At 39.7% G+C, this 16051-nt stretch overlaps 1 protein-coding gene across 1 annotated transcript in view; it reads left to right on the top strand.

The window, feature by feature from the left end:
• dmxl1 (Dmx like 1) overlaps positions 1-16051 on the top strand; it is a 62253-nt gene that overhangs the window by 30471 nt on the left and 15731 nt on the right. The window contains exons 28-39 of the mRNA XM_006789883.2: positions 114-252; positions 3812-4566; positions 4872-4970; positions 5295-5462; positions 6964-7155; positions 8832-8908; positions 12256-12377; positions 13749-14006; positions 14319-14524; positions 14776-14924; positions 15130-15215; positions 15331-15532. Of these exons, the coding sequence (XP_006789946.2) occupies positions 114-252; positions 3812-4566; positions 4872-4970; positions 5295-5462; positions 6964-7155; positions 8832-8908; positions 12256-12377; positions 13749-14006; positions 14319-14524; positions 14776-14924; positions 15130-15215; positions 15331-15532 (2453 nt within the window). The remainder of the gene's footprint in view (positions 1-113; positions 253-3811; positions 4567-4871; positions 4971-5294; positions 5463-6963; positions 7156-8831; positions 8909-12255; positions 12378-13748; positions 14007-14318; positions 14525-14775; positions 14925-15129; positions 15216-15330; positions 15533-16051) is intronic.

Raw genomic sequence — 16051 nt, 5'->3', positions numbered from 1 at the left:
CAAAAGTTGTTTTTTCAGTTTTAAGTGTATAATTTGAGCAAAATGCCAAATGTTTGCATCCATAACATGAAAAAACGCAAGATGAGCCATTGTAATTAGTTCATGAATTTCAGATTCCGGCACACCAGGACCCATTTCTGCGGAGCATGGCTTACTGGGTCCTGGAGGACTACAGCAAAGCCTTGGATACTCTACTTGAACAAAAAGCTAACATTGCCAGATCTGGGTCTGCTGAGAACCAATATGACACTGGTAGGTCTGCTGTGCTCTTTATGTTCTTTAACTAGAAAAATTCCATTAAAAAATATATTTGTAACAATAGATCTGTTACACTTGGTTTTACTGTCTGATTCACATTACTACAATCTTTTTATTTTTTAAGCTAATTAAGAAACATAAATTGTACATAACTATGAGAAGAATCAAGAAAATAGAGCATAGTGAAAATTTAGGTTCATACACATACCATCATTTCTGATCACATTTGTTTTAATAGCTGTCTACAGTGAACTTTAGCTTTTCTAAACAAAGTTTCTCAGATAAATTTAAGTATAATATAGGAATCCAATCCAGTTTTCTGATTTTTATCTTACCACTCTTTTAAAATATTAAGAGAACAGTTGGTTCAAGGGCCATTTTATTTATGAATGTAAAAATGTAATTCAGCCAGAATCTGCCTGTCAAAAGATTCCTTTGTAAATTTCTGTTCGATATAGCCTGTGTTGTCAGAATATCAAAGGGCTGTCCAATATAGGTTGTCAGGTAATAACACGAGGTAGACTGGAAGTGCTGCAGATTGTAATACACATTAAGGTCAAGTCCTCATTCACAACCTTGCAACTATTTTTGGTTCGTTAAGTGAGCTGAAATTGCACAAGGAACCTTCTGACCACAGAGCTCAATTTATTAAAAGACATTATAACCAGCATGAATTATGACATGTTGCTTCACCTCTAATTTAACTGTCAGTTTTTGAGCTTCCATCTACATCAAATCAAATCAAAATTTATTTATATAGCACATATTAAAACAACAATGTTGACCATAGTGCTTCACAGTCAGTAAAAGCATGAGACAATTAAAACAAACAATAAAACAGGACAACAAACAATAGGTAGCAACACAACAAGCTAGAACAGCCAACTAGTTAGAATCAAAAGCCAAAGTAAAAAGATAAGTTTTAAGACGTGATTTAAAAGACTGGATAGACTCGGCAGTACGAATATGAACAAGGTTTTTCCAGAGTCTAGGTGCCACGGTTGCAAAGGCCCGGTCACGAGACCTAGGTTGTGCTAGGAGCATGTGATTGGACGATCTAAGTGCTCTGCTGGGATTGTATAAGTGGAGTAGTTCAGAAAGATAGCTGGACGCTAAATTATTCAGAATTTTAAAAGTGAACAAAAGAATTTTAAAATCTATACGATATTTAACAGGGAGCCAATGTAATTTGGCTAAAATTGGAGTTATGCGTTCATAGATTCTTGTACCTGTTAAAAGATGCGCAGCTGCATTTTGAATTAACTGAAGCCGGTAAAGAGAAGAGTGTTAGAGGCCCGAGCAGAGGAAGTTACAGTAGTCCAATCTAGATGTGATAAATGTGTGGATAAGTTTTTCATGGTTCTTTAAAGGAAGGAACGGCTTTGCTTTGGATATCTGACACAACTGGGAAAAGCTGTTTTTTACCACAGTGGAGACCTTTTTCTCAAGTTCAAAAGAGCCATCCAGGAACACTCCAAGGTTTCTTACAGTGAGCGAGAGATGGCTAGCGAGAGGGCCTAGGGCATCAGCTAACTGGTCTAGCAGAGCGTGACTACCAAAGACTATGATTTCGGTCTTATTCTCGTTCAATGTAACAAAATTATGCGATAACCAAATTTTAACTTCATGCAAACAGTTGAACAGAGGTTGCAAAGAAGCAGACACATCGGATTTCAAAGGTGAATAAATCTGGATATCATCAGCATAACAGTGAAAGGAGATGTTGTATTTTCTAAAAATTAATCCCAACGGCAACATGCACAAAGAGAAAAGAGCAGGTCCGAGCACGGACCCTTGAGGCACACCACAATAAATAGGGGCAGAAGCCGAGGAGTGTTGCCCCATAGCAACAGAGAACGACCTCTCTGAGAGGTAGGATTTAAACCAAGTTAAAACCTTGAGACCAACAACATGTTCCAATCTTGATAGAAGAATGTTGTGGTTAACCGTGTCAAAAGCAGCAGTCACGTCAAGTAAAACTAAAACCACGGAATAGCCAGAGTCAACGGTTAAAAGAAGATCATTAAAAACCCTAAGTAAGGCTGTCTCTGTGCTGTGGCGAGGTTTCAAACCAGACTGAAACGTTTCATTAATACCATTTGCATCTAAAAAGGCCTGAAGTTGTTTTAGAACTACTTTTTCCAATATTTTGGAAATAAAAGGGAGTTTGGAGATCGGCCTGTAGTTAGTGAGACCATTTAGGTCAAGATTTTTCTTTTTCATAATAGGTTGCACAACAGCATGCTTAAAGACAGACGGTACACAACCTGATGACAATGATGCATTCAGCAGAAATAAGATATAAGGACCAATAACATGTAAAGCTTCCTTAAAGAAACGAAAACAAAGAAAATCATGCGGGGAACCAGAGATTTTGAGATGATCAATTATATCTTTTAAAGCAGAATAAGACACTGGCTCAAACTGTTGAAAGACAGTCAAGCATTCAGAGGCTGGAACTGGGTTTAAAACTGATGATGAATGAGATGGATGAGAAGCCCCTAGAGCTGAGATTTTTTCAGAGAAATACTTTAAGAATTTATCACAAAGAGCAGGGGAGGCATCCCTTTAAGTGGTAGTGCAAGGGTTTATCACAGAGTTAAAAGTATTAAAAAGGGCTCGGGGGTTGTGGCTATTAGTCATAAAAATGCTAGACAAAAAGGCAGATTTGGCAGCTTCAACAGACTTTTGATACTTAGATAAACAATTATGGAGGATGTCCAGAGAGACGTGGAGTTTGTCTTTCCTCCATTTTCTTTCAGCACGACGACATTCACGCCTAAGGGCGCAAGTAGTATCATTTAGCCAGGGTTATGAGAATTTGGCACGTTTAATCCTCAGGGGTGCCACAGAGTTAATAATGTCAGCGCATGTAGTATAAAAGAGGTTAGCAAGCTCATCCGCTGATAAAACCCCATTACAGTTAGCATCAGAGAGGGGAGAGTCAAGGAAAGCATCCGTGAAGTGAGCGATTGACTGGGAGTTAATCGTGCGCGTTTGCCGCACAGGACCATCACTGTTCAAATCCACATCGCTACGGTATTAAACAAAACCGGGAAGTGATCAGAAATCCCAGAGTCCTTTATGTCCATGATGCAAATATCCAGATCGTAAGATAGATGGTAAGTGGAGGAGGTAATCAGGAAAGTCCTTCGAAAGCGGAGGAGGATTCTCAGATCTCCATTTAAAATCTTGCGTCTGGTAGTCCAAAGGCCGGAGATTCAAAAGCGTTTCGCGATCATAGGCAACTAACATGGAGACATCAGGGCAGAGAGAAGGACGACAAACAACAGCGGAGGAGACGGCTTGCCGTGAACACTGGTGCCATCTTGTATTTGCATTCGAGTGACAAGATAAGTTAGTTTTGTCAGTCATTAGTTCTCTCATAAGTGCATACCTGAAGTTGTCTGAAGCTTTGGCAGTGATTCAGTTAGGTCAGGTATATTTTATTTTGTTTTCCTCTAATATCACAGCTTGTCTTTGCAGGTATTGTTGCTAGTACTCGCCAAAGAAATAGATGAAACCGTTTTGTCTAACTTTCTGTCTGTGGCAGGTACCTCTTCTGTGTCGGCATGTAACCCTGAGGTTTTCAACTTTTACACCTACCTGCGTACTCACCCACTCCTCCTTCGCCGGCATTTTGGCTCATCAAACAAGGCAAAAGTTGGTCTGACTGCTGAGGTTCGCAGAGCTGAATCCATCAGCCTGGATGAGAGAAGACTGTTTTTCACAGCTGCATATGCACATTTGCATGCAGGCTGCCCTATGCTTGCACTCGAAGTCCTCTCCAAGATGCCCAAAGTCCGCAAGCATTCTAGACCCCAGGATGATACAGGCAACACTGCTGAGCTCAGTGTTGGGAGTAGGAACGGACAAGCATCGGACCCGGATTGGTCTCAGTCAGCTCTGAATGGCTACGAGTCAGAGGGCAACAGCTTATCAAACAGCCGGTCGGGTTCAGTGTTAAGTTTCGATTGGAGCCAGCCGTCAGTGGTAGTTCCAGATGAGCCCCTAGAGCTGAAATGGGATAGCGACAAAGATGATGAAGAAAATGATGAGGATGAGGAAGAAGAAACTAAAAATAGCAAGAGTGGCAGCGGTAGTGTGTTCCACGAACCAGTATCTCTGGTTGAGGAGAGCGAGGACAGCAATGATTACATTGAACCGTCTGATGACATCCTGGTGACTCAACTGAAATTTGCAGCGTGCTTGAAGATTATGACCAATGAGCTCCGGACACTGTCAACAGGGTACGAACTGGATGGAGGAAAGCTACGTTACCAGCTCTGCCTGTGGTTAGAAAGAGAGGTACTGACATACACATATTAAACATCTTTGCAAACTTTGAGGTCAAATATAATTTTTCTTTTTTTTTAAAATGTATTTATTCATTCATTTGTGTTATATAACAAGTCTTTCTGCAGACTTGAAGCCACGCAATAAAACTTTTGTATTTTACATAATGCCCACACATCTCCTTCTTGCCTTTATGATTATTGAGCATCTTGTCTGTGTGCATATAAATGTTACATTTCATGGATGAGGAGCGCCTTGTTGATTAATTGATTTTTAAGATCGGATTCTGTTTTGTTTTTGTTTCTTTTCCCCCTTAGGTGGGGGCTCTCCAGCATTGCTGCAGCTATAAGCGTTGCCTGCCAGAGCTGTCGGTCCAGGGTGATGTCCCTGTTTCTGGGTTAGTGGAGGAGGAGCAGGTGGGTGTTGATAGCTGGCTGCTTGCTATATTAAAATTAAAACAGCAACAGTGTCTAATGACGTACTTTGAAGAAATATTATCTCTGTTTGTCAGACATGCATACCCAATTATATATACTTACCCTTGCACAATGCACCTACTGTGTGTTTACAAATTACTTTAGAAAACCCACTACTTTTTTTCTCCATTGTTGATAGACCAGGTTAATATATACCTTTTCAAAGCATGCTGCTTTTTGTTTGTGCCCTACCCAGCTGTGTGGATTTACAGAAAGGCTGAATGACTGACTATAAAACTAATGAAGTCTGAATGTTTTTGTCAGCCTGGGAGCCCCCGTGGTGACGGCCACAGGAGCAGGAGACACTGGCTGCAGAGTAACCAGCCCTTACTGAGGATGTTTCTGAGTTACTGCAGCTTGCACGGCTCACACGGAGGAGGTCTGGCCTCTGTACGCATGGAGCTCATACTGCTGCTTCAAGAATCTCACCAGGTAATTAAAATGGCAACTTTTCTTTTCAGTGGGAGCTGTTTTGTCAATGAATGAATGAACAATAGTAATATTGGGGGTTTTTTGTGTGTGTGTGTGTTGGGGGGGGGGAATTTGATATAAAATGATTAGTTGATTACAACATAATTATAATTCAGGTGATTCAGAGGAAGATTTTCTCATGCTTTTCTCTTTGATTTTGCGTTTATCAGCGTGTTTAGAATTAAACATGAAACAGTTTTTTGCTCATTGATTGCTAGTGTTGGTCTTCATGGATTTCAAAGTGACAAAAGTGATGCGTATAGCTTTAAAGTTTTCTAACACTGCCATGTTTCTTAGTTTGTAGTTTTGGTTTGGTTTTTCAAAGGGGCTTCTTGCAGTAATTTATAGTCTTATTAATTCAGTCTTAAGCAGCAAGTCAAGAATAATTAATTATGACAGTGCTCTCTTTATGGCCACTCTGTTGTCTTACAATACGTGAATACTGCGTCATATTTAAAGCAGGTCTTTTTCACTACAGACAGTGAAGTATTCTGGGCAGTATAATCCGCCCAGAGTTTCCACTTAATTTAACTGAAGCATATTCTCTTTGAAGGGAATGATACTGGGCAGATGAGTCAAAGAGTACACATGATAGACGGAACATGAAGCCATCTGAATAGCTTGTGTTAGCACACACCACCACGCGCATGCACAGACCTCGTTGTTGTGCCCAGGCAACTGTCTGCACACTGCCAGCAATAGGCTGACAGGCTGTACTGATTCCTGGAGCTCCTAAGGGAGGGCCGTGCCTCAGGCTGGCGATTAGAGAGTCAAATTTTAGGAGGTAAACAATTCAATGAGCCAATATGGGAACAGTGCTCTTAAATGTTAGCACAAGCGATGATTTGAGATAAAATTGGATTATTTTGTACCAGCTCTGCTCCCATGGTTGTCAAATTTAAACTTTGCTGTCAAGGAAATTTTTGCATTTTTGCTTTTGCCTTGACTTCAGTCAGGGTGCAGAGCTTCTGTTAAGATGGTGACAGCTGAATGTGATTCATCAAGAGTGACGAACATAAGTCTGTGGTATTCTTAGACACACAGAGTCATATTCAGGAATTTGGTAGATACATAAAGAACCAGACACCCCTCCAGTGCCAAAGCTTTCTTTTTTTGCTCATTAACTGTCATTCACACAAAATGTATGTAGAAATCATGTGTGACATTTACACGAGTTGGCTCATCTTGTCATTATAGCTACAGAAAAGGCTGTGCTGTCAAAGGTTCAAAGCAGCTCCCCTCTCTTCCTTGTTCTTTTAGTGAGCTGTCTTTCTTTCCTGATCCTAGAGAAAGACATAAGAAAGTAGACTCCATCTACATTTTCTTAGTTTGCTAAGTTTACTGTTGTGTAACCTTAGTTTGTGTCCTTGTGTATAGGTGTGGGGGTTTGTATTTACTATGACAGACATCTACAGATGTACCATAATTATTTGACACACTCATCTTTGACATTTGTACCCAGGATGACTTCATCCAATCTGTGGTGACAGTGACTTCACAGCCCACCTCCATACCTCTTTTGATGGCTTGTACAACCAATGTAAAGACAGTGGTGGCTAATCCACTTGTCTATTTGACCAACCTGACTCACGACATCCTGCAAACCATCAGTGCACTCGACTCTCCTCCACATCCAGATGTTGTTACCAACGAGGTGAGACAATTAATTTCTTCCTTATCCAGATAATTAAGAGTTGATTTTGTTGTGTTATGTCTGTAGTTTTATATACTGCATACTGTTGTGGACATATGCTTTTTATTTGGATTATGTGTGTGCCAAACCGTTGAAAGATGGAGAGACGTTGCATTCAAATAATATTAAAAACTGTAATGAGCTGTTTGTGTTTTTGTACCAACATATGTGCACAGTAGAGGTTTGCAACAGTTTCAACTGTGTAGTTTTCTTGGTATCCATGATGTTTATTAGTAGGGCTGCACCAAATCCTGTAAAAACCTCTATACGACACTCTTCTCTCTCACATTGCTTCTGTTTCTTTGGGATTTATGGTCATTTGTTGATACATAGCTTTCTTAAGATCCCTCCACAGCATTTCAGGCAGCCTGGTCAGTCTAGACTAGACTAGGCCAAAGCAACACCTTGATTCTTTTCTTTTTCTGCTGTGTTAGGGGTCACTGTTCTGACATGGTCCAGTATGGACCATGGGGGGGCTTTTCCAAACATGTTGCCATGCATTATGCTAGACATCTCCACTTTTGGTCTCATCTGTCTAATGAACATTGTTGCAGAAGTCTTGTGGTTTGTTTAGATGTCATTTTGCAAACCTGAGCCATGCTGCCATGTTCTTTTTAGAGCGAAAAGGCTTTGTGCTGGCAACCCTTCTAAACAAGCCATAGTTGTTCAGTCCTTTTCTAATTGCACTGACATGAACTTTAACATTTAACATGCTAACTGAGGCCTGTAGGGTCTGAGGTGTAGCTCTTGGGATTTCTTTGTTTTACATTTTCTCTGAGCATTGCACAGTCTGATATTGGGGTGAATTTGCTGGGACATCCTCTCCTGGGAAGAATGTGGCATTGTGTTAACACACACCTGAATGCGCCAGTCCAGCAAACACTTCTGCTTTTATAGAGGTGCTCACACTTGCTAATGATCAAGTGTTGCAACTGTCTGCTATTTGCCCTCTCAGTTCCTCTAAATGTACATAGTTTTTCAGAGAACCGCAGTCTTGTGAAATCTTGTATATTGATCTTTTATATACAGTATATGAGACTGAACTGTAAATAAACATATAAATGTCAGGAGACTTTGCAATACGTAACATAAGAATAACCTGGGGTAGTAAGGCAAATGGTAGGCAGTTTTAATCAGAATTGATGTTAATAGATGCAGTGTGTGTGTGTGTGTGTGTGTGTGTGTGTGTGTGTGTGTGTGTGTGTGTGTGTGTGTGTGTGTGTGTGTGTGTGTGTGTGTGTGTGTGTGTGTGTGTGTGTGTGTGTGTGTGTGTGTGTGTGTGTGAGAGAGAGAGAGTCTCTCCATGATTGCTAATTGCTGCCTTATCATCAAACTTGTTTCTAGAGAGATTTTGGTTAATTTTGCAATATTTTGAGTCAACATATATTTGCTATGCTGCATATAGGAGGCTGTTTGCACATGAAGCATTTGTGTTTGGGAAATGAAAAGGAATGTGTTTTTGTATTCAACAGATGAATAGAAAAGTCACTTGTCTTTTAGCTGTTATTTGCTCTTGATCAGACTTCTGGGAACTATGCGTTGATTGAAAAACAAACTTTAAGTGTAGCTTAATTATTGAACTCTCATGCTAATTAATGTTTTATTTATTTATTTATTTTCATTGCTTCTTATTTCAGATCTATGTGATGCACACACTGGCAGCCTCCTTGTCTGCCTGTATATATCAGTGTTTGTGTGATGGACACAAATACAGGTAAGTGTTGCAAGAACTTTATTTCCTCTTGAGCATTTGCTAAATACACCCACTTTACTATACTTTTTAGACTTTTAATCCCTAACCTGTCATGTTACAGACACTGTTCACCAAGGCATCATGAGTACATGAGTAGCTTTATACTATACTGAAATCCACCAGGGCAATTTGGAAAAACTCTTACATAACCTGACCCAAAAGGTTAGAGCTCATTGTGGGTATCCGCTGGGCTGCATCTCTGAGCAAAAGTCTTGAATTCTTTATGTATTCAAGCAAAGCTAATAACAAATTTCTGTTCATTTTCCATCACTTTCACATTGAATATTAAGACAAATTATTAATCTGTCATAACTATTCTTATTATATGTCCCTGGTGGTTCAATTAAAGCCAAAATGCTGCCAATAATAATGCACATTTGTGTCCTCTGGTTCACCCTGTATATGTGTTAGTGTTTGTAGGCTTATTGGAGCAGAATAATAAGAAATAATGGGGACAGGACCTGACTGCTGGTAACCAAGCATACTTTATAATGGGAGCGTAATGCAGTCATACAGCCAAACACTATACATGTAATAGCAATGTAGAAACTGCTGTTCAAGATCATCTAAGCATATTCTTTGTTTCAGATTTGCACTTTTTTTTGGGAGGGGTGAAATAAAGATGTGTTGGACATTTACCACACAGAAGTATGACAGTTACTTGTCTGTTTTGATCACGTTGAGAATGAATTATAAAAGCTGCAGGGCTGCTGTATGTCATTCTTATTGTAAATACTTCATTAGATTTTTGGTTTTGACAGATGGGAGGAACATTGTTTATTTAAGACTCTTATCTACCATAACTCCCAATCACTCTGACAACAACCCAGAAGGATTTAAGCTAAGAATGGATGAGTGTGTTTTTATTTATTACATTTTTTTAATGACCCATTTGGCTTACAGCCCTGTTGCTATGCGAGTTCCTTTTTTTTTTCTTTTTTTTCTTTTTTTTTCTTAATAATGTAGCAAATTTTATTAACTAGTGCTTCACCAGACTGGGACCTGAGTCACAGTGCGTGACTGCAGAAAGAATTGCTCGTGTGTCGTGTATCAGAAAAGATGAAGATTCATTTTTAAACTGAGAGCAAACTTTCATTATTCTTTCAGAGCAAGCTGTCTGACCTCACTATTTCAAAGTTAACGCGACTCTAAGTGATGTGATTAAATGAGCACATGGTTTGGCATCTTTTTCACTAAATACTTTAAACCTGTACACACACACGGACTATCTGATATCCTCGTGTTGGCGTTGTTCCCACATCATCATAATAAATGTTGTTCCAAGTTCAACATTGCAAGTGACCAATCACCTTCTTGTGAAATTATACTTCTGCGACTTCGAAATACCCACCTTAAAACAAATTTTCTTCACTTGTGCCCGCCTCTGTCTGTCAATCCAGCGCTCCGCTTCACTTGCGAGAAACCGCCGTCTGTCTGCCGAATTTGAAGTCCTTTTAGGATCCTTTTTAAACGGTAAGCATTATACATATGTTCCTCACTTGGTTTGCTGTTTGTTTGCTAGTGATAGGCTCCTTGACGACAGCATTAGCTAACCAGTGTTCTCTAGACCAGCGTTCCCCAACTTTTTTGGTGTTTCGTGGCCCGGGGGTTGGGTCAGGCAAAATTGCAGTAGCTTCCCTGATCATTTTACAAACATAAGTGAAGAGAATTTGAACTAAAAGGCCTAGACTAATGGTTGTGTGCTGAATCTATGAATCAAAATATCACCTGGAAACATAATTAACTGGTTCATAGCTGTGAAACTGGACATGAGTTCTTGATTCTATGGAGATTAACAGTAATCCAGAAATTTACAAATTTGTCCTGGGCCATCGTGTTAATGTTGTCCCTGGGACACGATGTCCCAGGGACAACATAAGTGAAATTCTATTCAGTTATGTTTGTAAAATGATCAGGAAAGCTACTGCAATTTTGCCTGACAACATCTTTATGACAGCTATATTCACCTGTACATTTATTATATATCATAATACATTGACACGCAATTCTCTGTCTGGAGAACACTGGTTCGCAAGTAGCCTATCACTAGCAAACAAACAGCTATCCATTTCAGCCATTTCAAGGAAAATATATGTATAATGCTTACCGTTTATTAAAGAAAAGTATCTTGAGTGGAATTCAAATTGCTGGATCGGCGGACAAAAGGCGGTTTCTCGAAGAACATTTGTTTTTGAAGGCGGTTATTTTTCGAAGTTGCAAAAGTATGACGTCACAAGAAGGTGATTGGTCACTTGTAATGTGGACCCTGGAAAAACATTAATTATGATGATGTGGGAACAACGCCAACACGAGGATATCAGATCGTCCCACACACACACACACACACGCACACACACACACACAGAGCCATCTATCCCATGCTGTTCTGAGTTAAATAGTGTAACTAAATTTGCAAGGCAATTTCTAATTTAACACTATCTTTGTTATGGTAATTATAATATAAAAATCTCCCGTTGTGTCGCTGCAGAGGTTTGATGAAGTGCTTTTTCCTCTTGAGCATCTGAGCAAGTGTGTGAATTTTCAAAAGGTATTTTGAGGATGTAGGTTGCGGGGGTTGAGTGTTGCAAGGTTGACAGGGTTTTAATTCTTTTCCTTCCTACCAGTGATTTTGTTATCTTCAGTCTAATTTGGTTAGGAAATCAGCCAAGAGCTGTATCAAAATGAAGCCTAAACATACTTGAGGTTACAATACCTGCACAGTTGCAGCGTGTGTGGCTTTATGAATAAAGTTTGTTGTGAAAAAATGTCTGCAGAGTTGTGACTTGCCGCTCCTTCTGAATGACGTTCCCTTTGACTTTTGAATTCTGTTTGAAGTGGAGGCAATTGGTTTTTTTGTAGGAGCTTAAAGGGGGGCTTATTGGATGTTACAAACTTAATAGACTCCCTGGCGACTTGAGCATTCCATATTCTCTATAAAGATTTCCTCTCTAACCGTCCAAGGATTTTTGTATGTTCGAAAGCCACTTGATGTGAGAACTCGGGCACTGATGTTTTCTTTATTACGTAGCGTTTCTTCTCTATCACCAAACAGCATATATAGGCAGCTAACCTGAGATGCAGCCCATTAGTATTTCATGTCCTGACAGAACAGAGCTCAAAAGTGGTTTCTCTTAGAAACAACATCCTAGAATTGGGAACAAAGTAAAACATTTTAGCATTATATATTTACACCACCTACCCCTTCCTTTCCTCACTTTTCTGTACAGCTTTTCATGTTTAATATAAATGTTTGGCTTCGCAACCTCATACTTTGCGGGGTCGATTTCTTGTTTCTGTTTCTCCCACAGCCACGTGAACCATTTCACTGGGACTGTGTACCAGAGTGTTTTGCTGTCTCAGAAGCAGCCTCTCAAAACTATAAGCATGGATGAGTCTGTTCAGCCCAACACTTCTCCTGCACAGTGGCCAGGTAAATCAATCAAAACAAACTTTTCACACCGAAGCATACTTTGGTTGTTTTCAGTAAACAAGAACAACACACTTAAGTCTTTACCAGCTCACCCTTCCTGTTTGTGACACGCTGCAATAAATCTTGTTATCGGTATGCTGTTTTATTTCTGCATCCCACCAAAATGTCATATGTTACACACATGGTTATGTTTTAATGCTTTTGTCTGAATAATTCACTTTAGCTACCTGCGCCACAGGTAGAAAGTACAGATTAGTTGATCTGATTAAATTTTCAAGTACTTTCCTGCATTAATTTGCTTTTAAATGAGGAAAGACTGAGATTTTTTTTATTAATTTATTTATTTCGATAATGAAACTGCTTTTAAGCTACAAATCTGTGCAAATTAATTAGCTAATGGACTAAGAACACCGACTGTGAGCCTGAAAACTCAAGAACAATGTGTTACTGTCACGGGTCTTCCATACATAGGGGATTTGATGGGATTGTGGTGTTTCCTACTGCACAAGTTTCTATATTTATAAGATAAAAACTTTTTCTAAACTTCTCTGTGGACTCTTAATTATGAACACTATTAATAATGTGACCATGCATGGCACACAACATAAATATTGCCTTATGTCTTCTCATGATATTCATATAAGACATAAGGCAGGAGCTGTTCAGCCATCAAAACCCATGCCATGAAGCTCCCAGCTCCCAGTTTTTGTTCTGATGTTAATGGAGGAGGAGATTTGGAACCAGCAGAGCGTTGGCAACTTTCACACATAATGCACCTCAGCACTCAGCAGCCTCGCTCTGTAGCTTTACATGGTCTGCACTGGCAGAGTTGCTGTGGTTCCTAAACACTTCCACTTTGCAGTCAGACAACTTTCTGTTGATTGTGAAATATTTAGGACAGCAAAAAATTTCATGGACTTGTTGCAACAGTGGCATCCTGTTACAGTACCACGCTCAAATTCCCTGAGCTCTTTCGAAAGACCCTTTTTCCTTTTCTTTCCTTTTTTTTTTTTTTTTTTTTTAACAAATGCATGGCTAGGTGCTTGATTTATTACACCTGTCCCAGTGAGACTAAAAACTAAAGTCAAAGATTAAGAGGTGTGGCCTAATACATTTGTCCATGTACTGTATATGATGTCACCAGACTTATTTAAAACTTTAAATGTATTACTTACTTTTTAGTATACTTCTATTTTCCATAAAATGTTTCTTAAAATACAAAAAAAGACTGCTGTCTGTGGGGCTCAATATTTTACTCAGCAATTAGCAAATGTAGTTTTTTAGTCTATATTCAGATTCTGCTGTCTAAATATCTTTTTTTCTTTTTTCTCTTATTTCCCCCCGCTCTCCTTTACACTTTCCTCTCACCAGGTATCGCCTCTTTGATTCGTCTGTTGAGCTCAGCAGGTGAGGAAAGCCAGCCAGGCTTAGCTGTGCTGCTGTGTGAGATCCTGACTGCTGTCTTCCTCAGTCTGTTTGTTCACGGCATGGCCACTCACTCCTGCAACGAGCTGTTTCGCATCATGGCACACCCACTCAACAGCAAGCTTTGGGTGACAGTGTTTGGAGGAGGCGCTCGAATCCCTGTCATCGAAAAACTCAGCAGTCCAACAAGGACACCCCCACCAGGTGATTCATTTGGAGGATGTAGTTTTCTTTGTGACACTGGTGTGTTCTTCTGAAGGTGACCTTGTAACCACTTAAATCCTGTTAAATTAATTGGACTGTTAGCGTAGTGAAATCCACCAACTTATTTGTGTGGGTGTGGGTTTGCCTTAGTGCTTGCTACTCTGTTTGGTAGACCTGATATAAAGTTACTGTAAATATTTGGAAAAAATCTAGGTGCTTTATTTTTTTTGTATATGAGCACAATCAGATGCATTTTAATGGCAGCTTGAAAGGGCAATTTAACACACTCTTAACTTTCTCTCAACACTTCAGCCTCACCAAGTGGCACAGACAGGAAGTCTAAACGATTCAGGCTTCTCTCATCACGTAGCGGATCCAAGGAAGAGTCTGGGATAGAGAGGGAGGGACCATTGAGTCCAAAGCACCATGTCCCTGTTGTGGAACAGGAAGCTCCCTCTATCTTTAAAGAACAGTTCGTCCCTCCAGAGCTCAGCATTTGGGATTACTTCATCGCAAAGGTAATCCAAATATTAGTAACAGTGGTTAAGAAGTGGTTTTAAAACATAAGCCTGCATATCTGCTCTCATGTCTGTTGGGATATTGTTGCATCTTCAGCCTGTATAATGATAGAATGACTTTTTAATATAACTTTAATTTAACATCCTCTATAATACATTTAATTTTGTAAGTTGTCTCTTCTTTCCTTATACGGTTTTGTTGTTGATCTAAACAATTTTGTTTGTCTGTCTTCTATTTTCTTGCATTCAAGCCTTCGCTACCACCGTCAGAAAACAGAGTTGATTATGACTCCGAGGCGAGCCAGGACAGCGAAGATGAAGACAACGACGACGATGAATATGATGATGTGTTTGATCCCAACTCACCGCAAAGGGAGCATTCAAACCACAATTCGTACAGGTATTGGCACAGCACTGAGTGCATATTTCTCCAGTCAGTGACTCATTTTTGAGCTGCCAAGATTTAACCTGAAGCTCTTTACAGCTGCTTGTCTTTTATTTATTTGTGCTGCCTCTAAATTTTTCTCCACTCTATCTGAATAAACCTAAATGTAATTTTTTAAAGACTCTATTTCGGTTCTAAACTGGTTTCTTCTCCTTTTAAGTTGGTGTTTGATGCGGCTGGCCATGGTTCAGCTGGTGCTGGCCAATCTCAAGTCCTTCTACCTTACGGCAGGATATGATTTGTTAGGTAAAAACTAAAATATACGCCAGCCCCTCGGATGTACATCCAGGATGTAAATAAGCACTGTCCTATTTCTTACTGCTTGTCTCAGCTAGTCTTATTGTCTTCTTTTTAACCACAGACCTGCCTGTGGCCTCTCCTTTGTGTCATGCTGTGCTGAAGACGCTGCAGCGGTGGGAGCAGGTGCTGCAGAAAAGGCTGGAGATCTTCGGGGGCCCCCCTTCCAAGTATATCTCCACCCACCTCCATGATGAAATTGCCACACCTGGCCCTGCCCTCCTCAGGCACAAAGCCCTATTTGAAGCATCAAATACCCCTTTCAGGTATTGAATCAGATTTTTTTTTTTTTTTTTTTTTTTTTACCTTTTTTTGTCTTGTGGTTTGTTTATTTATTCATTTTTTTCTCTTGTGTATTCACAGAGGTCCTCAGTCAATGCTTTGCATTTTCCCCATGTTTATTTCCACAAACTTGTTTATGTCAGTACTTCTTCATATATTTGTTATTTATTTTGGCATGTAAGTGAGGTGGCAGTGATTCAGTTTGTGGCCTGGGGTAAAGTTTTCATCTACAGCAAAGTAAACACATCAGCAAAAAAACCAAACAATATTCCCTGCTTGTGCATGCAGCTTAAGAGGAAAGTGCCCAACTGTCCCTGCATTGTTTACATACAAATTCAGGCTATGAATCACAATGAACAGCAAGTACACCTCTGTGTACTGCTGATGTATACTTCTAATTAAAACACTGTCTTTAACAGCGTCCACATGAGTGGAGAAAATTCCAATTGGCAGTTCTAATAAATTCATTTGCAGAGTTCTTAGTGAACTCATGACTTACACAA

This window comes from Neolamprologus brichardi, chromosome 12 (genome assembly GCF_056152115.1).
Source record: "Neolamprologus brichardi isolate AB-2024 chromosome 12, ASM5615211v1, whole genome shotgun sequence".
NCBI lineage: Eukaryota > Metazoa > Chordata > Actinopteri > Cichliformes > Cichlidae > Neolamprologus > Neolamprologus brichardi.
Note: the sequence above shows the minus strand (reverse complement) of the source record. Positions and strands in the feature narration are given on the sequence as shown.